At 42.9% G+C, this 27,082-nt stretch overlaps 2 protein-coding genes across 4 annotated transcripts in view; one reads left to right on the top strand and one right to left on the bottom strand.

Annotated features, from left to right (window-relative positions):
* SETD7 (SET domain containing 7, histone lysine methyltransferase) overlaps positions 1 to 27,082 on the bottom strand; it is a 46,281-nt gene that overhangs the window by 19,037 nt on the left and 162 nt on the right. For 2 of the 3 annotated variants that reach the window (XM_068113974.2, XM_068113976.2), the window contains exons 2-4: positions 18,467 to 18,596; positions 7,618 to 7,819; positions 6,488 to 6,677 (exon numbers count right to left, since the gene is read on the bottom strand). In XM_068113974.2, coding sequence (XP_067970075.2) covers positions 6,488 to 6,677; positions 7,618 to 7,819; positions 18,467 to 18,596 — 522 coding nt within the window. Of the gene's footprint in view, positions 1 to 6,487; positions 6,678 to 7,617; positions 7,820 to 7,935; positions 7,974 to 18,466; positions 18,597 to 27,082 lie in introns of all 3 variants that reach the window. The other variant, XM_068113975.2, reaches the window with a different exon arrangement.
* RAD50 (RAD50 double strand break repair protein) overlaps positions 26,926 to 27,082 on the top strand; it is an 84,197-nt gene continuing 84,040 nt past the window's right edge. Inside the window, exon 1 of the mRNA XM_078776728.1 lies at positions 26,926 to 27,063. The gene's annotated coding sequence lies outside the window, so the exon portion shown is untranslated. The remainder of the gene's footprint in view (positions 27,064 to 27,082) is intronic.

Here is a 27,082-nt window from a genome sequence, read left to right on the forward strand (position 1 = left end):
GGCAAATTTTGAAGTAGAGGGATTGTGGAGACGAATTTGGTATAGGAGAAATATGGGGAAGACGTGACAGTAGTGACGAATTTGTAAATGGGTAGATTTTGTAAATATGGGGTAAGGGCAAGGGTAGTGTAGGTGACAGGGGGGTGACGTACGGTAGGGACGAGCTTTCTCACTTCGCCCTCCGTACGCATTTCGCCTTGCATTGCCTTATTGATGTGTACCCTTGTGACCTTACCCCTCGCTCAATTGTCTCTTTTGTCTCCCACATGACCTGTGCGCCATTGGGCGCCGAGGGGAGCGTGCGTGGGTCGGCCATTGTGCGCCCGAAATTCCCAGAACCAGCTGTCTGCATCGATGCACCACATTATGGACCACATGCCTGTGGCCGAGCACCACTGATGGACCCCATGGGTTGGGGCATGGCCCCTCTGCTGGAACCGGCCATGAGGGCCTGAAATCTTGCTGGCGGACCATGGCTACAGGGCACCGATGCCACACAGGTGAAGCACACGTAGTTGGCCCTGTGGGCCATAAATAAAAGAAAATAAAAAGGACACATTGGGCACACTTTATTGCAAATAGGCCGCCAGTAAGAAAATGAAAGAATGACAACATCTGGAAGAACAAATAATAATAACCAGCAGAGGGAGCCGAAGAGCAAGAGATCACCTGCAGGGTTAGGGGTTGTTGATTTATTTTTTATTCTTGAACAGTGGTGACTGCACCGATTGGTGCTTGGGTGTGTATTGGTGCGTTTTTGGGTGCTTTAATGGTGCATTGATGCAGAGCAGACTGTCTCCCCCCCAGAAAGAACAATCACAGGTCCTGGGTTAGTTTTGTAAATAAAAATAGCGTCATTGTAAATAATGCTTCCCACCGTCAGTGTGTAGTTTGAAGACCATTCCGCAATTCGGTTAACTGTGGGCGTAAGTCTGTTAGGCAGGGTGCAATGGAGCAGCGGGACACATTTATTTATGTTTTTAAACTGTCGCACTCAGGGTCAGGTTAAGAGTAGAGGGAACTACACCTACGTGTCACACTAAATAAAAGTTGTAGGCCCGGGACGTGCCTAAGAGGAGGAGGGTGCAGTGTTGCGGATATGAGGACTGTATATTTTTTTGATTGTGTGCTTTATTATTATTATTATTGTTTATTCTGCGCCCCCTGCCTCCGGAGCTGTGTAAAGGTGAAAGGGCATCCCATAATTAGTCCACAAGCATACACGTCAGCCAATATAATAGAAATACCCCTGTTCGATAGTTATATCTTATTCTGTGTTTTAGAGTAAGGCTGTGTCTCCCATTAATTGAAGTACTCCATTGCACCAGTGAAAGAGAATAGATCCCCTTTCATTCCCATCCCCAAAATCTCCATTTCCTTTCACATCCCCTTTCGTCATTGCCAAGCCTCGATTGCCAATTACATCCCCTCCAAAACCACCATTGAACATGTGCTCGGGTCGGGGAAGAGGGGCGTGCCCGCCCATCGTCATCAAGGGCGGAGCCAGAGGGTCGCGTCACCAACCAGGGCCGAGGTGAGCACACCGATGGGCGTGTCCTAAAGGCCGGCGGCTTGATCGCCGGAGGCGCTATAAAGGCGCGCGCGCAAGAAGTCGGTGGTGGTCAGTGGTTGCGTTGGTTGCGTTAAGAGTCGGTGGTGAGGAGTGAGTGGACCAAGAGAGAGAAAGAGTGGTTGGACCAAGAAAGAGAAAGAGTGGTTGGACCAAGAGAGAGAAAGAGTGGTTGGACAGGGAGACGTGCAAGAGTGTTGTTGAGTTGAGGGTTTGGACCAGACGAGTCAGACGAGTCCTGGCAAAGCAAGCGGCGGCCACAACAGCAACAACACCCAACAGCCGCTTGGGGCCTGGACGGCGGTTTTGAGCAGGGCCGCGAAGGAACGGCGGCTGCTAAACGCGCCGATCGTGCTGCAGGACCCCCTTGGACCTTCCTCTCCCTCCAGCCATCCACCTCCTGCCTTTCCACCCTTCTTGTGTACGTGAGTTTGTTTTGTTTGTTCTGTCCCTGGGTTAATTAAGTCTGTATAAGCTAGTATTTGCACTGTGTCACCTGCGTCTTATGTGTTGTAAATAAACGTGACTGCTTTCTTTTTGCTTGTGTGTATAATAAATCCAATTACTCTTCTGTCCGTCTTCTCGTCTTATTCCTTTTCCTCTTTGCATTTCGTCGTTTTAGTCTTTTCCCAGATTGGGCAGCTGCGGTGCGATACGGCCAAAGTTCTGGGTGAATCGGGTGAGTCGGGGAACAACTGTTCGGTCGCGGAGCCTTCGCTCGGCAAACAACATCCTAAACCGCGATCAGTAACAATATAAACAAGACCAAAAGTCTAACAGCGGCATAGCCGGGCTGGTAAAATATTATAAACCGCAAACACATATTATTAGCTTTTCAAACCATCACTAATGCTGTTATAACATTAAACAAAGAAATTTGGAGGAATCTCGACATCCATGAGGTAAGTTTTACTTACAGAACTGAGCGAGGATCTGCACTACCGGTCAAAAGTTTTAGAACACCTCAAATTTTCCAGTTTTTATTGAAATTTAAGCAGTTTAATGTCCAGTGAATAACCTGAAATAGTACAAAGGTAAGCAGTAAACTGCTCGAGGTTTTAAAAAAGTTTAGGTTAGCAAAAACGGGAAAATAATGCAAATTGCACAGTTATATTGTAAAAAAAGGCCTTCTTCAGGGAACAAGTAATGGGTTAACAACTTACAGCTGTTCTGCAGCAATGTAAGTAAATTAAGCCTTGAAAGTTGATGCAAACAATTCTTACAGGTGTGCCAACCTCTGCTGATTACTTGATTACAAACCCCCTGTCTGTATAAAAGCAGTATTGGAACAGACTGTTATTACACCCTATGAAGCATTATTTGGACAATATTGCACTGCAGGAACGAGTACTACATGGGAAACTGGAGGAAACTCTGACAGGAAGAGATCTGGCAGACCCAAAGCCACAACAGAATCAGAAGACAAGTTTCTGAGAGTCAACAGCTTGCCTGATAGGCGGCTCACAGGACAACAGCTTCAAGCACAGCTTAACACTGGTCGAAGTAAGCAAGTCTCAGTTTCAACTGTGAGGAGAAGACTTCGAGCTGCAGGTTTGACAGGTCGAGTGGCAGTAAGAAAGCCATTGCTGAGATGGCAAAATAAGAAAAAGAGGCTTGCCTGGGCCATAAAGCACCGCCAGTGGACTACTGAAGACTGGAAGAAGGTCTTATGGACCGATGAATCAAAATTTGAAATCTTTGGTTCATCACGCAGGGTTTTTGTACGCCGTCGAGTAGGTGAAAGGATGTTTCCTCAGTGTGTGGCACCAACTGTCAAACATGGAGGAGGAAGCGTGATGGTCTGGGGCTCTTTTGCTGGATCCAGAGTCGGCGACTTGCACAGAGTGACTGGCACCCTGAACCAAAAGGGCTACCACAGCATTTTGCAGCACCATGCAATACCCTCTGGTTTACGCCTCGTTGGTGAGGGGTTCATCCTTCAGCAAGATAATGACCTTAAACACACCTCCAGGCTATGTCAAAACTACCTTCAAGGAAAAGAACAAGACGGTAGGCTTCAAATCATGGAATGGCCAGCACAGTCTCCATACTTAAACTCCATCGAGCTGGTTTGGGATGAACTGGACAGAAGGGTGAAAGCAAAGCAACCTACAAGTGCAACACATTTGTGGGAACTTCTGCAACAGTGTTGGGAAGAACTTCCCGAACAATATTTGATTTCCATTGTAGAAAGAATTCCACGAGTGTGTTCGGCGGTTCTATCTGCAAAAGGTGGCTACGTTGCTGAGTCAAAAATTTAAATTAAATTTTGTTAAACAAAATGATTCTCTCTGATTTCTTTTTTATCTCCAATTGTTTATTTGTTCTATGCTTAATTTAAGAGTACATTGAGACATTAAACTGCGTAAATTTCAATAAAAACTGGAAAAATTGAGGTGTTCTAAAACTTTTGACCGGTAATGTACTGTAATCTAGATTATACCCCACAAGGGTTGGAGGTGTGCTCATTTACCAAGCAGCTAGCTAGCGCTTGCCAAGCCAGCCGTTCTTTAACGGTTTTGAATGGAGTGCTTGCTCGAATGCTTAAACCACTTGGTGATCTCTCCACAAGAAACTTGGTAAATGAACACATACCCAATGTTCTTGAGACCCGACCATAGATCGACTGTAATCTATATACCCCAAAGATGAATGGCCCTTTCTGCAGCTCCCGTAGTGAGCGGGTATACTTGTAATTTCAAATATCGGTCAGTGCAGTCAGCCGTCGTAATGACATCATAGACGTAATGGACACAAAACTGCCGCTCCTTTAATATGTAGAACATGATCTATTTTAACTTCCAATACATTTGCAGTCACTACGAAGGGATTAGTGTTATGATTATATTTACTACAATATTAACGTTACATTATCATTACTTTGAAAATGATATTACTATAAAAAAACCGAGGTGAATTCCTTACTTCCTCGGTTATTAATATTAGTGCCGTACACCAGTCATCATTGATCATGAACCATTCACTGCTTCAATCCATTAACTTTCCATTCACGACATTGGGATTAAAGTGTTATGGTTATATTTACTATAATATTAACGTTACGTTATCATTAGTTCGAAAATGATATCACTATAAAAAAACCGAGGCGAATTTCTTACTTCCTCGGTTATTAATATTAGTGCCGAGCAACGCTCATCACTGACCATGAACCATACACCGCTTCACTCCATAAACTTTAAATTCACGACATTGGGATTAAAGTATTATGGTTATATTTACGATATCATTATTACGAAAACGATAATAATATGAAAATACGCATTGCGTAGAGTGAGGGCTTCGTCGACAATGGTCAGTTGATCGAGTACGCAGCCCTCGCAAACATCTGTAGGCCTAGGCCTAGCTAGGCTAGGTTGTTTGATCTTGGGCTTAGAATTATAAATGAAATCGGTGTAGCTGGCTTAAATGAAGTCGGTGTAGCTGGCGGAAAACTGAAGTCGGTGTCGCTGGTGAAAAAAAGAAGTCGGTGTAGCTGGCGTAAATGATGAGCTGTTTCGAATTCAAAATCCGTTCTGTACAGTACTGTATTGTAATTTATTTATTTTAATCACCAGGTGAAAATAATTTATCGGTTGCGCCAGACCAAAGCAAGATCACTTGAGCAAGATGGCGGATCATGGAAGGGACAAGATGCGGGCGGATAATGGAAGGGACATTTGAAATGACAACATGAAATTTTGTTCCCAAGGGAATGGGGAATGACAGTGACATTTTGAATGGATTTACATATACATGCAATTGCCATAGAGGTTCGCTTACGAAGCTCTCTTCTACTGAAATGATACACTACTGTATTAAGAAACCTGGGCTTAATTTGTCCGAAGCGGTCCAAAGATGAGTCATCATGCCTAAGGCCTACACGTACCTTATTGTTGGAAGAGACGTAATGCCGATGCTTTCGATATTTGATGGTCATTTTAACAATCGGTTTGTTTGTGTTTCACACTGAATGAAAAACGTAAAAGGTGGTGATTGTATAGGTGTTTCACACAAACACATGGCGATTGTGATATATGACAGGTTTGACGATATGTTCGGCATGAACGAAATTGGAATGAAAATGGACGAGTGTGCGGAGTCAGCCGCTGCACGGCCGTAATGACATCAGACGTAATTACATCACCCTGGCATGTGACCAGATTCTCAGCTCTGATTGGTATACGTTTGAGGGGACATACATACATACATACAGACATACAGACGGACAAGCACTGTTCTAGACGGCCCTGCCCGATGGGCTACACTGTAAAAATAGGGGCAATACTCCTGGGTACTTACCTGGTGGAATAAAGCAGTATACTATACCGACTAAAGGTATTTTAAACAGTATCACGGTGCCGATTTTTTTTAATGCCGTGAGCTACTGAAATGTTATGGTTATATTTGAAGGTGGTGGTCAAGTTTCTTCAAAATCGTGTGTGTAGTCTCAGAGAAGAAAGCAAATACCTATTTTTGGAGGGGAGGAGGAGGAGGCAGGGGAGTTAAGCCTGGACCCACTTTGACCCCTGGTGGACCCCCTGACACCGTGATTATTTTAATGCCGTGAACAACCTTGAGTTGCAACATACCAAGTATCATTTCAGGCCAATTCAGCACTCCCACAATCCCATCACAATCCATCACAACCCCATCAGCAATTTCGGAGAAGAAGTTGCAAGTGTTTAAGGACTGACAATGCGCCATCCCATAAAGCTCACCAGAACTACGTTCCAGGTGAGCTTATAAATAGTAACACCTATACAGCCTGGTGTTCTCTTTGTTTATTGATTATAAGAGTAAATATTTTAAAAATTGTTTTAAAAATTGTAATCTTCCCATAAGCATTAATTACACAAAGGTTTATACCATGAAGGGTTTTGCATCCATATGCTGTTGCGTCCATTTGGAGAATCTCACCATCTTTCAAGATCTCGAAGTGAGACTTTCGATCCTCAACTCCATGAAAACGTGCAGGATGTGCCGAGACCATCTCCCCATCGACAAATTCTCCATATAATGCTGTATGGTCGTCCGGATACACGTAACCAACACGACACCCTGTCATTTCGCCATCATCATTCACATGGCCAATCAGCTTTCCACCATCCTAAGACACCATGGCACAAAGCATAGTTTGCAAAAACACATGTTTGTAAGGCAAAACTATTTGAGGCAATTTGTAATAAGTTACTTTAAAAAGACCAATGCGATAATCAACATGATGAAGTGTTTTCCCCAAAGTACTACAGTAGATTGGGTCTGACACTTACAAGTAGTTACTGATGCTTAAAGGCAACCTCCATGTGCTTCAGAACTGTGTCGCAACAATTATTTTATCACACCAACGAGCTATCACTTTTTGGCAACGTTGTAAAAGAATCGCACCTCTGAATCACCTCATGATTATTTTTTACATTTATTCTTTTTTCCAGCAATCCGTAACTTATAGTGCCTAACCAGGTTGCTCGAGAGATGGAGGCTGATACAGTCAAAATGTACATAACCAACACCAGCGATTGGACAATAAATGGTCAATAATGGATTGCAAAACAGACTGCTACAGTGATCACGAGGGCCTGTGAAATACTGTAATAGCAAAAAAAATTGCTGATAAACCAGAGATAAGCAAGATTTGGTTTAATGTACGAATCTCACCGAGTAGCTGATATGTGCACAATAATAATTGCAAGCATTGAAATTTTTAGTGAACAATAGAACAATTGGTCAATCAGCATAGAAATTGGCACTTAACTAATGCTTATGATTTGACCGCACTTTAGTTTGGAGCAATCTGTATATTACGTGTGCACAAAAACTGGGGTGGGAGAGGGGTGAGTCAAAAGGTCTGTTGTATTTGCAGATGCCATAATTTTTTGGCATCTTTCATTGTGCACAAATTCCTCTGAGAAAAACCGTGGGATATCTGTTGACTATTTCTGCACATCATGGCTCAACTGTCATTAGTGTATCTATTATGGGTGAATTTCTTTACAGGTGGAATAGTGCAAACACGGAAACAAAACAATGCTCAAAAGCAAGCAACATACAGGAAAGTAGATCCAACAAAGGCCGCATCGCACGTTGTTTTGGTAATGCCCAGAGAAAGTGAGTTGTCCATCAGGGTCATGCTCCTCCGCATGGCCATGTAGTTGGCCATCACTGTATGTGCCATGGATAGTGCTTCCATCCTCATTGGTATAAAAGGCCTTTCCTTGCAGTGCGTCATCCACAAAGTTCCCTTGTAAAGTACTAGACAAAACATTGACGAATGAGGGGAAAGTGGGAGAGAAGGTCATTATCCATTTTGACTTTTCGAAATGTGCAATGCCACTACACATAAAGGTTAGAAATAATAACAAACTCACTTTTTTGTGACCATCCAATTCATTCCAAAAGGCATTCACTGTAACGGAGACACAAGTTTCACATAGTCAAGGCACATAGTGTGCCCCGCCGAGTGGTAACACAAGACAACAGACAAAGACGGGACACATAGCCAGTTGGTCGATCAGTGGTGAGGCTGACCCACCTGCAGTCAGTCGCTGAGCATTTTTTATGTCTTGGCAAGTCTTACTTGCACATGGGTGGACCTTGTCAAACTAGACTATTGCCGAATTTCCCAAAGACCTCATTGTATAGAGGTATTTTAGTCATGTGAGCATGTGAGATCACTCCATTCAGCCTACTCTTTTGCTGGCCTCTGCTTAATTAGCAATGTGACGTGTATTTCATCAGAACTTTTTCGGTGATGGTAGGATTTATAAAGTCACAATTATCTGCAACCAACAGCTAATAGCCTTGTTAAAGACGTGTGGGTTAAAGTTGACTTAAATGATCTTTTTTGTACACAGTGTCAAGGCTGGTGGAGGACCTGGATTACAGAAAGGATGAGAATGTGACAGAACAAAAGAAACAGTAGAAAGATAAGGGGTTTTTTTTTGGGGGGGGGGGGGGGGTGGAGGGAGGTGTAACTAACAGCAGGGTTGAGGAACAGAATAGAGAGACATTTGGAGAAATAAGGGTATGGGAAAGAATGCGGGATAGGGGCAGACACAGGAGGTGAACAAGATGGATACTGCAGCAAGCTCCCAGGAAGGAAAAAGTGGAAACTCGAAATGAGGTGGGCTTGAGGAGGGTTAATGGGGGTAGAAAAGATCATGGTTGTGGATGGAGGATGGTGGTGAACAGCTATCTTGAAGCCCTGGAGGGAAAGGATAGATTGAAGAGAATGAGGAAGTTGTTTGTACGAGCGGAAAAAGAGTAACAATGAGTAGAGCGGAGTAGTTATTCTGTCTGCATTTTGGGAGGAAACAGAAGGGCTTTATTGGAAAACCTCATGCACCCTGAAAAAAAACAAATCAGGGGGTGGGAATGGCTCTGTGACAGACCATGGAAAAGGCGACAAGACAAGAAATGAGATGGTAGAAGAAAGTGATTGGTCCAAAGACTCAGCTTCATCATGGGAGATTCCAATGACTGTGATGGCCTTGGTTTTTATGACGTCGAGCTGAGTAAGGCATGAGGCAGGGGCTCCCGCCCAGAGGGGATAGCAGTACTCCATCAAGCTACAGATGAATGCCTTGTAGGTGGATAAAAGTTCAGATGTGCCAAGGAAAGACTGCATGATAAAGGATGCCCAGTCGGCACCAGGATTTTGAGGCCAACTTGGATGTGTGGTTTCCCTAAGAAAGAGCATGGCTGATAGTGAGGCGGAAAAGTATGAGTTGGGAAAATTCAGGACAAGTTGACTTTGGGACAACTTGACCTGTTACTGCAAACATCAGGAATGATTCAGTGATGCGATTCTACAAACAAGAGAAGAGAGGAATTAACAAGAAGAAAATGAAATAAAATGTCATAGCTCCCACCGTGGTTTTAGTAATCTTGCTGTACTGAGTTAAAGGCTGTCAGTCGGCCATCTTTGGACGGATGACAAAACAAATCTTCTGCATATGTACACTCATGTGCTGTGCTTATGGCAAATTTGAACAAAATCGGACCACGCATGTTCCATAAATGGTTGGGGACATGTTAAAGCAACAAAATGGCAGCTAGTCGGTCTTTATTGGATCTGATCTTGATTTAAAAAAGACACACATATGTAGGCCATCATTCATTATCTGTGTGCCAAGATTGATCAAGATCGGAAAATGCATTTCTGAGAAATGGTTGAGGGCGTGTTCAACATCGGGTTATTTTTTACAACTAAAATGGCTGCCAGTTGGACACCTTTGATCGCATCGCGAAACAAAATGATGTGCATATGTATACTGTCATGTATTGTCTTTGTGCCAAGTATAAACAAAATCGGTCCATACATTTCTGAGATGTGGTTGCAGAAACACGGACGCGCGGACGAGACCAAATCCATAAGCCCCCGTTTCAGACCAAGTCCAACGGGGGCTAATAAAGTTGACTAAATGAATGTAGTGTTGGAAGAGAAGTTTGGGTCCAGAGGGACAGAGCAGAAGGAAGAATAAATGAGGAAGCAAAATGAGGGTTTTCTTTTGCTGAAGATAAAGATTATGCACAGGAATATAAATGGAGAAGTTGGAGTTGAGCGGAAGTTAAACGAACAAGAACATAACGTGCACAAACAAAACTATCTAATCTGGTACATTCTTCAAGGACTTGCTGGTCTTCAAATTATTGTTGAAATGGAACAAACAGGACATGACAGATTATGAGACATTGAGGGAGAAGCTCTATATGCAAGAGAAGATATGATGCCAAAATAAACAGAAACAAGAGCAATCATAAATTGTAGACCCTCGCCAGGACGTGTTTTTCAAGGCTTTTGTGTTAAAACAAATATGGCAGCCGAACCACGTGACCGATGAGGTCATCATTTTTTTTCCCCCACCAATTTATCCCGCGATAATGCTGAAGAAATTTCATCTTGATTGGATTAAGTTTTGTACATGTCGAATTATGACGTCATAATGGAGGCACCCATGACATCATCATTAACATATGTTATTCCCCATGGAGAGTTCTTTACAATGAGCTATGTCTCAATTTTTTCTATGCAACGCTTTCGGAGAAATGGAGGTGCAAAGTTTTTCGTTTTTTTTCTCGACTAGCACCTAACCCGGGTTGGCACATGGTGCACACTTGCACAACAAACAATAAAAGAGGGTATGAAGACAGGCCACGACTGACAGAGAAGATGTGAGAGAAATAAAGACAGCACAACACGGAATCTCACTGAATGACTCACTGTCATTCTCCACACGCTCAATCAGCGCACAGCTCTCAATGGTATCCCTAATCTTCCCTCGTGGTAGAGCTAGCATCTTGGGAAATGCTCTGTTCCTCATATTGATCAATAATCTCTCTGATAATAATAATAATACATTTATTTTATATAGTGCTTTTCAAGAAGCCCAAAGACGCTTTGACAGAGTACAAAAAACAAGTGCAAAAAGACAAAAATCAATAGGTAAATAATCAAAGCAAAAGGAAGGAGAAGGAGAAGAGATAGTCAGGGGTTAAATGCTGTGGGTTAAATGTTGAATGCAGTGTTGAACAGGTGGGTCTTGAGTGATGTTTTGAATGTGGTGAGTGAGGAGGAGTCTCTGATGGTGTGAGGTAGTGAGTTCCAGAGGGTGGGAGCAGCGATGGAGAAGGCCCTGTCCCCCCAGGATCTGAATTTGGTCCGCATGGGGGGGTCAGGAGGTTGGTACCAGCAGAGCGGAGGTTGCGGGTGGGAGTGTGTCTGGAGAGGTCAGCCAGGTAGGATGGGGCCAGGTTATGGAGGGCTTTGTAGGTCAAGAGGAGGATTTTGTACTGGATTCTCTGGGGGATGGGGAGCCAGTGAAGCTTGTAAAGGACGGGGGTGATGTGGTCACGGGTCCGGGAATGGGTGAGTAGACGGGCAGCGGAGTTCTGAATGTATTGGAGTTTATTGGTGATTATTGAGGGTGAACCATAGAGGAGGCTGTTGCAGTAGTCCAGACGGGAGGTGATGAAGGCATGGATGAGGGTTTCTGCAGCCGTGGAGGAGAGGGATGGACGGTGACGGGCGATGTTTTTCAGGTGAAAGAAGGCTGTCTTTGTGATCTGTTTAGTGTATTTGTCGAAGGAGAGGGTTTGGTCAAAGATGATGCCAAGATTCTGGATGTGAGGGGAGGTGGATACTGGGAAACCGTCGATGTTGAGGGCAAAGTTATGGGTGGATTTGGTGAGCGTTTTTGGGCCAATGATGATTATTTCAGATTTATCATAGTTAAGTTTGAGGAAGTTGATTTGAAGCCAGGATTTTATTTCAGTGATGCAGTTTGTCAGGATAGAGTGGGTGGCGGTGGAGATGGACTTGGTGGAGATGAAAAGCTGGATGTCATCGGCGAAGCAGTGGAATTGGAGACCATGATGGCGGATTAAGTGACCAAGGGGGGACAGGTGATATTAAAAAAACCCTATTTTTCACTTCATAGATGATTCTACATATCGACGTATGGTGCCCCACATTAACGACAGACCATTAGCCCCGGCGTTCCTCTCAAAAGATCTGGCAAGGATACATTGAAAATGTCATTCAATCCAAGCACATCTCACATTCTGACTGTTTCCAAAAGGATTGTCGAGTGGACCCACCTATCTACTTCCTTGATTAGACTCAGCATCATCAACCATCAACTTTCCTGCATATACAGTGCATTCAGAAAGTATTCAGACCCCTTCACTTTTTTCACATTTTGTTATGTTGCAGCCTTATGCTGCAATCGTTTAAATTCATTTTTTCGCTCATCAATCTACACTCAATACCCCATAATGACAACGAGAAAACAGGATTTTAGAAAGTTTTGCAAATTTATTTAAAAGAAAAAACTGAGATATCACATTGACATAAGTATTCAGACCCTTAACTTAGTACTGAGTTGAAGCACCTTTGGCAGCGATTACAGCCTCGAGTCTTCTTGCGTATGACGCGACAAGCGTTGCACACCTGGATTTGGGGATTTTCTGCCATTCTTCTCTGCAGATCCTCTCAAGCTCTGTCAGGTTGGATGGGGACTGTCGGTGGACAGCCATTTTCAGGTCTCTCCAGAGATGTTCGATTGGGTTCAAGTCAGGGCTCTGGCTGGGCCACTCAAGGACCTTCACAGAGTTGTCCCTAAGCCACTCCTGCATTGTCTTGGTTGTGTGCTTAGGGTCATTGGCCTGTTGGAGGGTGAACCTTCGGCCCAGTCTGAGGTCCTGAGCGCTCTGTTTCAGGTTTTCATTAAGGATATCTCTGTACTTTGCTCTGTTCATTGTTCCCTCAACCCTGACCAGTCCCCCAGTCCCTGCTGCTGAAAAACACCCCCACAGTATGATGCTGCCACCACCATGCTTCACTGTTGGGATGGTATTGGGCAGGTGATGAGCGGTGCCTGGTTTCCTCCAGACATGACGCTGAGAATTGAGGCCAAACAGTTCAATCTTGGTTTCATCAGACCACAGAATCTTGTTTCTCAGTCTGAGAGTCCTTTCGGTGCTTTTTTGCAAACTCCAAGCGGGCTTTCATGTGTCTTTCACTGAGGAGAGGCTTCCGTCTGGCCACTCTGCCACAAAGCCCAGATCGGTGGAGTGTTGCAGTGATGGTTGTCCTTCTGGAAGTTTCTCCCATCTCAACACAGGATCTCTGGAGCTCAGCCAGAGTGACCATCGGGTTCTTCGTCACCTCTCTTACCAAGGCCCCTCTCCCCCGATTGCTCAGTTTGGCCGGGCGGCCATCTCCAGGAAGAGTCCTGGTTGTTCCAAACTTCTTCCATTTAAGAATTATGGAGGCCACTGTGCTCTTGGGAACCTTCAATGCAGAAGAAATTTTTTGTAGGCTTCCCCAGATCTGTGCCTCGACACAATCCTGTCTCTGAGCTCTGCAGGCAGTTCATTCGACCTTATGGCTTGGTTTTTGCTCCGATATGCATTGTCAGCTGTCAGACCTTATATAGACAGGTGTGTGCCGTTCCAAATCATGTCCAATCAATTGAATTTACCACAGGTGGACTCCAATCAAGGTGTAGAAACATCTCAAAGATGATCAAGAGAAATGGGAGGCACCTGAGCTAAATTTCAAGCGTCATAGCAAAGGGTCTGAATACTTATGTCAATGTGATATTTCAGTTTTTTATTTTTAATAAATTTGCAAAACTTTCTAAAATCCTGTTTTCTCTTTGTCATTATGGGGTATTGAGTGTCGATTGATGAGGGAAAAAATGAATTTAAACGATTTCAGCATAAGGCTGCAACATAACAAAATGTGAAAAAAGTGAAGGGGTCTGAATACTTTCTGAATGCACTGTATGAATGAATGAATGAATGATCGTTTTAAGGCCATTTTCCCCGCGAGAGCAGGGGTTAGCCTTGCGGGCCCCATGACAATCATGGTTCCCTGTTTGAGGCAATGTTTTTTATGGCCTGATGCCCTTCCTGGCGCCAACCCTTAGTCGCCTCTTACGATGCGCAGGGATACGGTGTACCTATTCTAAACCGGGGTACACACCGGGAGTGCACTGTATGATATATCAAAACTGATATCCAAAGCTATTTGTTAGACTGGCATCCTCCATTGTGCCAAGTCCTTCCTCAATAAATCTGAGCTTGTCATTGCCTATAAGACCTTTCATGGAGCACATACAGATACAATGACTGATTAATTAGTGGAAGTACTGCACAATAAAACCTGCATATTAAAAGGGGTTAAGAACAAATGCTTTACTGGGAAGGGGTAAAGCGACTTTCAGGCCATCCTGTACATTGAATGGCACATGAAGCTGAGGATCTGACTACAGCCAGCATTGGTTGTTGGTAGATGTTAAAGATAGCACAGTGTCTCAAGCCTATCCACCCGTTCAGAGGGAGACGGGGTTTTGCAATCGCTTGTGTGTGTGTCTGTGTGTGTCCAGGCCATAACGTTTTTTTTGAACCATAGCATTTTTTTCCAACCATGATGGCCAAACTCCAAATACCTGCCCTGACTTGCTAAGTGGGAGTGGCTGCTTTGGCAGCACCAACACTCGGCATTGTACATGACGACGATGATGATGATAATAAAACATAATGTAAAGGCTTAGAATTAGACATTTTTGCTTTCATCAGGGATGAAAATCATGGGGCGATGCTTTTAACAGAATGTTATAAATTTATGAATGGGGGAGAGATGGGGTTAAAAGCAATATGAAAATCCTTATAATATCTATACATAAATTCAAACTATTATACCTTTGGAAATCATTTGTGCATGGAATGAAAAAATTTGAATGGGAGGCAATCCTCCCCTTCCCCACCAAAAAACCCCCTTACCCCCAGAAATAAAGACATGACTAAATGGCCACAGTTCACAGGATAATTTTTACTCACTAGTCCATCTCATCAAGCACACACAAACACACAAACAGTTTTGAAATTACATGCTTTTCTCATTGCAAATCTGCACAACTACTATTCAGCACAACTAATAAACCACGAATCTGCGGCCATACAGACTCCCGAACACGCTGCAGTAAGATTTACACTCCAGGTTGTATTGAGCGTCTATATCTGCGTTTTGCAGTCTGCACATAGCCTGATGGTTATCCTTATTTAGACATTAATTTTCCCAGCTACTTCTCCAGAACGTTGTGGACCACAGACAGGGTGGTGTATGGCACGCACACATATGGCATGTGGTTCATGTGGTTCCTGGTATGGCATATGGTTCCTGGTACCACAACTGTGTTTCTTTTGAAAATTTATATATTTAATTCCTGGTTCTGGTAACATAGCTTTGATGAAATAAAAATAAAGACCAATTACTGCACTGTAGTCCCAAGAAGGAACCGGACATAACAATGCGTGCGCACAACAAACAATTTTTAAAACAACAATCATAATTTTTCCAAATGAAACTAATTAATGCCAAAGTATTTTTTTGATTACCAAATTGGTCGTACCAATCTCTGCAATAATCCTGGCCTATTTAAGCACTGCTTTATGGGACAACCTCCGCCATACCAAATGTGAACCCGTTTGATTGAAAGAAGTTCAGAATGGACCTTAACGACATCCTTGTTCAAAGGGGATTTTCCTCATGTATTGGCTGATGGGAGAAGAACAAAAAACTTTTCTGTGTTTTCTTTTTCGAGATTATTCATGAGGGAATATGCAGGATTGGTCGATGACAGGGTTATACAATGAGCTTGCTTCCCATGGTGGTTCGCACACCTCAATCAATGTCCTGGTGATTTCATCCATTATCGTACCTGTCCGCCGATGCAGGTCAACGCTAGCCTTCACGAGCAAGACCAGTTCTTCATTATACACTAAGCAATTGGCTGGAATATCAAAGCAGTGTAACATGTTCATGCAGAGCAATTCAGGACCTACATGTCACAATTGGAAATGCACGCAAAGGAACGATATTGTTCTATAGCCAAACATAGAACTCAGGAAAGATCACAGTTATAGTTTTTCACTGACACCATTATTAGTCTTACAAGAATAACAATCACAGCAACAATTTCTCTGCACTGTGCAGACAAGCATGCGGTATTTCAAGGTATAATAAAGTTAAAATGTATGTGTCAAGATAAATTTAGCTAAGTTACTTAGAGTGCCGTGCAAAAGTATTCACCCCCTACCAATAATGCCACATTTAAATGAATTACAAATTATGTAGAAACAATTTTTCCAAATGAACTTTTTTTTATTTATTCATAACTGAAAAGATCAAACTAAACTGTTGTAGATGAAGGAGGTCACATGTCAGAAACACTTGCAAAAAAACATGTACAAATCAAATTCACTGGTTGCAAAAGTATTCAGCCGCTTAGGTCAGTACTTGATGGAAGCACCTTTTGCAGCAATGACTGCTATGAGTCAATTTGGGTCGGTCTCCACCAGATTTGTACAGTGAAATGGTGAAATATTTACCCATTCTTCACGTGAAAATTGCTCTAGTTCTGCCAAGTTTGATGTGGATCGTCAATGGTCTGCAATCTTCAAGTCTCGCCATAAATGTTAAATTGGGTTCAAGTCAGGACTTTGACTGAGCCACACAATAATATTTATTTTCTTCATATTCAGCCACTCTAGTGTGGCATTAGCTTTGTGCTTTACTTCAGATCATTGTCCTGCTGAAATGTGAATCTCCTACCCAGTTTCAGATTCATTTATGACTCAAGTCGGTTTTCATCAAGGGTTCTCCTGTACTTTGCATCACCTATTGTCCCATCTATCCTGACAAGCTTGCAGTCCCTGCTGATGAAAATTAGCCCTATAACATGATGCTGCCACCACCATGCTTGAAAGTAGGATGGTGTTGACTAGGTGATATACAGTGTAAGGCTTGTGTCAGACGTAAAGATTTGAATTTAGACCAAAACGTTAAATTTTTGTCTCTGCTGAGCACACAACTTTTCTCCACATGCCTGCTGTATCATTAAGATGCTTTTTTGCAAACACCATATGAGCTTCTCCATATGAGTAATGGCTTCTTTCTTGCCACTTATCCTTAGATGCGGGGTTGTTAAGGGAACAGGATATTGTTCACTGTGATGAACACTGACCCCCATCTCAGACATAGAGAGCCTTGCAGATTTTTCAAAGTCATTGTTGGATTTAGTGACATCCGATCCAGCTTCCTGCTTGCCTGGCTGCTGAGTTTGGATGGGCGACCTGATCTGTTTAGACTTAGAGTTTGGGTGGTGTGATATGTCTTCTACTTAATAATGATGGATTTCACCGTACTCAAAGGGATAATGAGTGACTTTGAAATATTCTTATAACTCTCTCCTGAATGGTGCTTATCTGCCACTTTATGTCTGACTTCTTTGGAAAGCTCCTTGGTCTTCATGTTTGCCTTGTTGGTTGACCAAGTCAGTTGCACCTTCCAACTCCTTAGATGAGTGGGGGAGCTAATTAGCTTGCCTGGAACCTATTTTTTGGGAGATTTTGGGATGGGGTGTCATCCGTCCATCAGTCCGTAAACACTTGCAACTTCTTCTCTGAAACTACTGATGGAATTGTGACCAAATTTGGCTAAAATGATATTTAGTACGTTGCAACTTAAGTTTGTTCACGGTGTTAAGAAAATCAGGGTCTAATGGGGTGTACGATGGGGAGAGTGTGGGGTGGGGGAATTAAAGTGGGTGCAGGTTTGACCCCCAAATTAGGTATTTGCTTTCTTCTCAGAAACTACAAACACAATTTTGACGAAACTTGACCACAACCTTCATCAACCATGATGTACCAAACTTTGTTCATGGAATAAAAAAAAAGTGGTTTAAAGAAGTCTATGGAGGGTTTGAGCCTCCCAAAGTAGGTATTTGCTCTCTTCTCCGAAACTACACACACATCTTACGGGGGAAGGTAAGCAAAGGTTTTTTTTGTTGGCTTAAAGTCGAATGATTACATTACTATGATTTTACATGCTGCCCTGCCTCCTAGCAACCATTGAAGTTGGTTTAAAATACCGTGATACTGTTTAAAATACCTTTAGTTAGTGGAGTATACTGCTTTGTCTACGAGGTGAGCATCCAGGAGTATTGCCCCTATTTAAAAAAAAAAGTTAAACCACCGATTACATTCAGGTGAAGCATATTACAATTGTTTTGTAACCTTTCAAATAAATAATTTGCAACTGAAGTTATTTAGGTTAATTAAGCAAAGGGTTTGAATACTTATGCAACTGAGAATCATCTGATGTTATCTGTTAATCTAATTTATTCACATTTTATCTGCATTTTTAAACTTTATCACTTTGGAGTACTTTGAGAAGACTCTATATATTAAGTTTGATTTGAAATTAACATGAAATCATCAAAAGCTCAGGTGGCATCAAAATGTGAAAACTTTGGAAGGGGTGAATACTTTTGGAGGCCACTGTATGTAATTGTGACTCATATAATGAAGAATGAGAATAAAAACAATCACCTGCCATCAAAGAAGTAAAACTTCCCCTTGCCTTGCTTTTCTCCCTGTAAAAAGAAACCTTCAAAGCGATCTCCAGAGGAATACGTGATTTTGCAGAAGCCATGTGGCAGCTTGTCCTCGTCCAGAGGTCCTGTATGTCCAAAGCACAACAATTACCAAGAAGAATCATCAAAATGGAGACAAATAATCAAGAACCACCATAATCACAGAAAAAAAACTCGAACGGCACTCAGTAGAGAGCATACACTCCGCCAGGTGAACAGTTTACGTTTTGTATCCCAGAGCAGACCAGAAAAATCACAATACAGAATCACAATTAATCAAAATCATCTGCCCACAACTTTTTGAGATATCCTGCTTGGTATCGTTTTTGGCCCGATCTCCCAATGGGAAGAATCACTTAAAAAATTCTACTTGCCAGATCCGGATCTTCAATTCAAAATTGAATCGATTCACAAACACATTTAAATAGAGACACTTTGAAGGTTCAAAAACGGACAGTTGATGGACAAGATTATAAATCATATTTTTCACTTTGGATCCTTATACACCGGACTATACGATTAAACGGAATATACAAAGTTACTGAAATATCCTTATTAAATTATTTATGGCATGTCTCTGCTCCAATGACATCATTCGTCTTTGCCAAGGGATTGAGTGTCAGTCATTCTATTTAAAATCATTAATCGAGCTCAATAATTGCCGCAAAAAAGCACAATACAGCCATGTGAAGAACAACCTGTAAGCTTATAATCTCGATAAGCTGAACAGCACTTTCAATGACACCATTGTGTTACGTCGAATTTGACAAGAACAGATGCTTGAATAAATATCACTCGTATATTCAGCTTTACAGGCCGCTTTCTACTGAGGTTTGGTTTTCAGGAACGTGACTGCATTTCACGTGAGCACTTCGAATTATGCTCCAATGAACTTTGTATACAGTACGTGCTCGTCCAACTATCTTCGGGCAACTCTATTGTGCCTGGGTCTCCATGCTGTGTGTGCATTTCCACACTGCCTCGTGGACTGTCATCCACAATACATTTCACATCTTAGTCAGGTTCACTATGTTTTTTCGTTCAAAATCATGGTAGATTAGCAAACCTATACATTTTTGGAAACGTTATTACATGGAAAATCTGAAAATCAATGTTTACATTTGCCAATTCCGACCAATTCGATTCGACCAATTCGACCAATCGACCAATTCCATTCGACAAATTCGACCATTCGACCATTCGACCAATCGCTTCGATCGACCATTCGACCATTCGACCAATTCGATCGATTCGATTCGATTCGATTCATCGAATTCGATTCGATCGACCATTCGACCAATTCGATTTGCCAATCAATTTGACCGACCTTTGCTTGTGTGGAACGGACTGTGAAAACGATGCGGACTATATTGTCGGATACGACACACAGGACAGTGATGACGAACTCTAAATGGCATATTCTGTAATCGTGTATGTTTGATGCCATTGACTGCCTGTGTATATTTTGTCATTGACTGCCTGTGTAGATGTGAAGTTATACTGACTGCATGTGTATATATGATTTTGCTGACTGCCTGTGTATGTTTGGTGATATGAATTATTGTGACACATTTTGATGTTATGAACTGCCTGTACAAAATGATAACATGTATTTGATTATGCAACTTATCGCGAATATAAAGACAGTATTTTGCAATTCAAAACCTTTGATTCGTGTCTTACCATTCCCCATAGCACTAATTTGATACTTTCATTGGATTCCTTGTCCCTGAAAATATAGGTTTAGTATATTTTAAAAAGTTTTTAGGGTAATTAGAGGCAGAAATAGAACAAAATATGTATTTTACAGTGGCCATTTTGAAAATCCAAAATGGCCGCCATACAGGTATCTCTCCAAATGTAAACATTGATTTTTAGTTTCCTTATGCTATAACCTTTCCAAAAATGTATAGGTTTGCTAATCTACCATGATTTTGAACGAAATATAATTTATTGACATGGTGAACCTGACTATATGTTAATTCAAGGGATTCATTCAGTTTGAGAGTCCAAGGCCAAAAATCCATAAAACATTATGGGGGCAAAGATGGGCGTTTTTGCCAAATACCACAAATATTGTTGAGAGTGGGAGAAACTACAGTTTGACAAGGCGTATGCTTTGGTGTGATCAGTTAGAGACCTTTTTCAGGACTTGTTCACCTGAGTTGCATAAACAAAAGTGGAAAGTTGTTACAGACTCCGGTTCCGAGTCTGTGCATGTTGGACGTGATTGTGCCGTTCCTCCATCCATGGGTTCGTCAAATATAAGGTTTCCGGACTAGATTTGTCTCGTCTTTCTGTTATATGTTCGTCCCTGTGTTGCTGTTTGGGTTTTCATCCAATTTTCCGTGCTAAACCTTTCCTTGTTCAATTTGTGTCCCTGTGGCTCTGGCCTCAGTTAATCTGCGTGCAAATGTTGTCTCTGCACTGATGTCGTGCCCTGTTTAGCTTATTTTCTCTCAAGTGTTGTATTTTCAGCTTCCTCAACTTCATTCTATTAAAAATAAATAAATAACATTTTTTCACTCCAAAAATAAATCACGAACTCAACCAGCATGTACCTCCTCTACTCCTGTGTTGTACTTCATTATTTATCCCTTCCTTTTCACAATGGTTCCAAACTGAATTTTCATTGAACTAGGGCATGCCCGTACTATATATATATGTAAAATTATATCCCCCCCCTCTATTTACATGAAATGGTTTGGTCCATTCGCAAAGCCAAAGCGAACGGCTTGCGAGTACGGTGACAATCCCCCCCCTCTATTTACATGAAATGGTTTGGTCCAAAGCGAACGGCTTGCGAGTACGGTGACAATCCCCCCCCTCTATTTACATGAAATGGTTTGGTCCAAAGCGAACGGCTTGCGGAGTTTAGTAAAGAAATCGCCATAGCTCGGTAACTACTTGTCCGATTAATATGAAACCTTGAAAAGGCACATCCTCGGGTCCCCAGCAATATACCTGGCAAGTTTCAAGTATATCGGACCCGTGGTTGTCGAGAAACAGCGGTCACAGACATACAGACATACATACATACATACACACAGAGATTACTGGAATTATAGATAGATGAAATGCTTCTTCCTTTAAAAGCTTTTCATATCATTTTAAAAACGGCTTCACTTTCCTCATTTCTCTGCCAGGAACACCCCACATATTCTTCTTTTTCATCATGATATATTCCTCTTTTTCTTCTTCTTCTTAAAATACCCATTTCCCAAACCTGTCCCAGAGGACAACCTCGGTGCTTTCAACAACCATACATTCCACCCCTCTCATGATGTTTGGCTTCGTAAATCCAGATTGGGAATATTGAGAAGTACAAGTTGCAGAGGTTGTTGGCTTACAGAAATAAATTCCCCTTCACATCCATTATTGGTGTTAAAGCCCTATCCTCTCCAACAAGGCCGTATCTCTCCAATCCCATCTCTTCTCTGTGTCCCTTTCAACAATTGTCTGACTCTGGAAAAACCTCTTAATCTCTTTGGTGATGACTCCACCCTCTGTCATAACATCCCTCATCATTCAGATTGGCAGGAAGCAGCCTCTTTCTTCTCTGCGGACCGTGATAGAATCACGAGCTGGTCAAACGTTTGCAACACGTCTTTCAATCCAAACAAATCTCACACCATCACTCTGTCTCTCTGAAAGAGTCGTCTGGCACACCCTCCCATCCACTTTCTTCGCAATCTTCTTGAAGAAGTTCAGTTTCTCAAACCGTTGTGCCTCACTATCAGCTATGATCTTTCTTGGGCTAACCAACCTTCAAAGTTGGCCAACAAAGCCAGTCAGTCACCCACTAAGCATTCTCTGTCTTGCAAATTCCTTACTTTGCACACCTGAACTCTTAGCCGCCAACAAAGACTGCATCTGCAGCTTTATGGAATACTGCTCCCCCATCTGGGGGAAAATTACAATGTGACCCCTTTACTAACTAGACCGAAAGTCCAACAACAGCATAGCCGGGCTTGTAAAATATTATAAACCATAAACACACATGATTAGTTTTTTATACAGTCGCTAATGCTGTTTATAACATCAAACAATTAAATTTGGAGGAATCCCCACATCCGTGAGGTAAGTTTTACTTACAGAACTGAGGGAAGATCTATTGTAATCTATATACCCCCACAAGGATTGGGTTAATAAAATGCTATCAAAAAACCGAGGCGAATTCCTTACTTCCGCGGTTGTTAGTACCAAACACCACTTTTTTTTTCTTTTTTTTTTTTTACTGAATCGAGGCTCGTGAAAGAGCTAACATTTACTTCACAAACAAATCAACCAGACAAACAAAATATATAAAAAGAGGGCGCAGAAGACAAGATGGGGAGAGAAGGGGAAGCACACAAACACAACATTTGAGAGCAGGGAGATGTGTGGGAGGGAGAGGGCTTGGGGGGAGGAGGCGTGGGAAGGGGGGGGGGTGGGAGAAGTATAAAACACAAGGACACCAAGGACTTCACGGGGACAGAAGTTGGTATTTCAAAAAAGTGGAATTGGGGTGAAATTAGCAGGGGTAGAAAAGATCAAGGTTTTGGATGGGGGAAGATAAGAGATGGTGGTGAACAGCTGTTTTAAAGACCTGGAGGGTGGAGTGGGATTGAAGAGAGTGAGGGAGTTTGTTCCAGAGGCGGGAGAAAAGAGGAATGAAGGAGTGAAGGTGAGCAGAGAGTCTTGATTTTGGCAGTTTAACCATAAGAGGGTTGCAGGCAGATCTTGTGCGACCTGTAGGAATATTTGCGGGACAGAGCCCAGAGAGAGCTGGGGGGGCAAGGCCAGAGAGGAGTCGGTAGAAGACGGAAAGACCACCAACCTGCCTGCGGTGAGTGAGTGAGAGGCCCTCGGAGTTAGCTTCATCGCGGGAGATTCCAATGATTCTGAATGCTTTGGTTTCAACAGCGTGAAGACGAGCTAGGTGTGAGGCAGGAGCACCAGCCCAGAGGGGAGAGCAGTATTCCATTGAGCTGCGGATGAAAGCCTTGTATGTGGTGAGGAGCTCAGGTGTGCCAAGGAAGGACTTCACACGACGGAGGATGCCCAGTCGGCGACTGGCTTTGGAGGCCAGATTTGAAATGTGGTTTTCCCAGGAAAGATCATGGCAGATAGTGAGACCCAAAAGCTTGAGTGACATAACTTCTTGGAGAGGATTATTCAGAAAGTGGATGGGAGGGTTGTCCAGTCGGTCTTTTCGGAGAGACATCGTAAGAGTGTGAGATTTGTCAGGATTGAAAGACATCTTCCACTTGTTTGCCCAGTCTGTGATTTTGTCCAGGTCTGCAGAGAGTGAGGAGGCTGCAGACTGCCGATCTGAGGGATGAAGAATGGAGCGACAGAGAGTAGAGTCATCAGCAAAGAGATAGAGAATTTTCAAGAGAGTCAGAGAGATCATTGATGAAGACCAGAAAAAGCACAGGGCCCAGAACACTGCCATGGGGAACTCCAGCCTGAACAGGAAGAGGAGATGAGAGAAACCCATTCAGGGCCACACGTTGACTAGAGAGGAAGTCCGCCAGCCATGCGTGGAGATTTCCATGGATACCAAAAGAGGAGAGTTTGGTGAGCAGAGCGGGGTGCCAGACCGTATTGAAGGCACGTGATATGTCAAGGGAGACAGCTCTAATTTCCTGTTTGGCATTGAGGACCTCCATCCATTGTTGAGAAAGCAGAAGCAGCATGTCCAGAGTAGAGTGACCAGGTCTGAAACCAAATTGATGATCAGAGATCAAGCCATTGGAGAAGAGGAAAGATTTCATATCTGAAGCAATGATGGATTCCATGACTTTACTGATAATTTGGAGAAGGCTGACTGGTCTGTAGTTGCTGGGATCTCTTTTTGCACCTTTTTTGTGCAAAGCGGTGATGTTAAGCGGTGAACTTATCATTGAATCATGAACAATACACTGACTGCTTCAATCCATTAATTTTGTATTCACGACATTGGGATTAAAGTGTTATGGTCATATTTATGTTATTATTATTATTACTACTACTAGCAACGGTAGCCGCCCTATGGGCGGGGCTTCAATTGGGAGGCCCAAATGAAAAGGCAAAATATCAGAAATTGAAGGGTTTTAAAATTTTCAACGATTCATATAAACCGTTGAATCATATCAGACGCAAATCATCAAAATCTAAACAGTACATGGCGCCCATTTTGAAAAAAGATTGAATTCTGTAAAACTGAAGCGGCCGCTACATGTCTTTCTCAGTCGCACGTTTATGTGTGAAGAGTGCGCGCCGAATCTGTAACACGGAAGCGGCTGCTACACCTGTTTCTCAGTCGCTTTGCACACGCTGCCATGTTACTTCGGAGCCGCACGTTTATATAGGAAGAGTTCGTCATGAGTCGATCTACTTTCTCCTGGTACGTAAAATTTCAACAAAAGCCACATCACTGTTCATATCAGTAAATATTATTCCATCGTGTTTGGAAAAACTGGAAAATTGGAAAACTTGGAAAAACAACATGTCCTATTTTACTCCAGGGGGTCCTAGGATTACCCACCCAAAATACCGTTGCGATTGGTTCAGCCGTTTTTGCGGTACCTTCGAACGGACAGACAGACGGACGAACATTTGATGAATTATAGTAAGATTACGAAAACGATACTACTGCAACGATACACTACTGTATTAAGAAACCTGGGCTTAATTTGTCTGAAGCGGCCCAAAGGTGAGGCATAAAGCCTAAGGCCTATTGTTACGGATTCGGCACTTATTATTATTATTGCTGTTATTATTATTATTGTGGGTTCTAAGTATTATGGTTATTGTTGTTTAAGGGAAATGGTTATTGTGGTTAAAAGGTTAAAAGCGCTCATGGTAAGCATGAGACAGGAAATCGGATCGTGACCCGGAAGAAAAGGAGTGAAGAAGAAGAAGTCGTGAGGACAGTGAAGGACGTGCCTTGAAGCTCCGTTGCGAGCATGGTCGAGCGAACGGCGTCGAGTGGACTTCGAGTCCTTGAAAGGAAGTTCGTGCGATAGGTGATATCGCCGGAGTATTGTGGAGCCTGCGTAGTCGGGTATCGGCATTGAGATTCTGGAGAATCCTTGCCTAGAAGCTCGGGCTCGAGTGAGAGCCGTCCGCCATTTCGCCCCGCGCGCTACCTTCATCGGAAAAGGTTTTTGTCGCGTCGGTTGGGCTGTCCTCCGGTGGTTTGCCGGGGAAGGCTGTGCAATAAAGCGGCATTTGAGTACACGGCGATTCGCTGATTGAACGGCAAACGTGTACGTCGGCGCGCGTCTTTGGAGAGTTTCCATTCTACTGTGAGTTTGCTGGGTGTTGGACCACGTGACTTCAGTGTCGCTTCGACCACCTACGCCTCAATTGATCTGGATCGGACATGGTTCCGACGATCGCTAGAGTGAATCAACTTCGCCTTGGAGGGTTATAGAGACGTTGAGGAGGGCTTGGTTCCATTTCCTGGGAGTGCCGTGAGTTTGGGATTAAGTTACTAGATAAGGTGGTACCATCTTAAGATATTGATTGAAGGGTTGATTACTATTATTGTTGTATCGTGATTCCTGTGTGTTCTTTAATATATTCTTTGGTTGTGGATAACTCATGGTGTGGTTTCCTTTTGATTTCGACACGGAATAACATATATCTCTTTCTGCCGGGGTTCCTCTCAGGGTTCGGAGGTTACCGAGACCAGGAGATTGTAGAGGACTCCGTAACACCTATACGTACTGTATTGTTGCAAGAGACGTAATGCCAATGCTTTTGATATGTGATGGTCATTTTAACAATCGGTTTGTTTGTGTTTCACACTGAATGAAAAACGTAAAGGTAGAGCATGGCGATTGTGATATTGTGACAGGTTCAACGATATGTTCGGCCTGAACGAAATTGGTATCAAAATGCCGGAGTGTGGAGACTGGAGAGTCAGCCGCCGTACTGCCTTAATGACATCGGACATAATCACATCACCCTGTCATGTGACCAGATCCTCAGCTCTGATTGGTATACGTTTGAGGAGATATACATAGGCTACATACGGATGGACAAACACTATTCTGGACGGCTTTGCCCTATGGGCTACGCCGTAAAAGTGGTTGATCACCCCTGATTAATCATCATGATCATCCCGCCTCAGATGGTCTGCTCTACCTACAACTGATTGGAATGTAACAGATTCTTTTCCCCTCGTCGGTGGTGAAAACAATTGGTCTTGCACCAGCTCCGGTGATTGGCGAGAGCAAGACTGCGTCATAAACTGATTAGATGTGGAGCCAAGGAAATTTATAATCCACTCTCTTCACGAATTATTGATATTGTGCTTTCTATAAAATAAAAAATTTAACGTGAGTAGCGACTTCAAATATACCATATATCATCTTTACAACCGAGAGAGGAATATCAACAGGTTTGCCGGGGATGGAGGTTTCCTAGAGTTGAGCTGAACACGTGGCGAGCGGGAGGTCGAGTGTGTCAGTACAGTAGCTTTAGATGTGAGCTCGGCCGCGGTCCCTCCATTACCACCACCAGGAAGCGAGGGAAGAGATACTTTGACTTGGCGCGCGTAAAGGCAGTGGGTGCATCAAGGTATGGGGCTGCAGCGGCG

The sequence above is a fragment of the Myxine glutinosa genome, chromosome 4 (assembly GCF_964187855.1).
Source record: "Myxine glutinosa chromosome 4, kmMyxGlut1.1, whole genome shotgun sequence".
NCBI classification, from domain to species: domain Eukaryota; kingdom Metazoa; phylum Chordata; class Myxini; order Myxiniformes; family Myxinidae; genus Myxine; species Myxine glutinosa.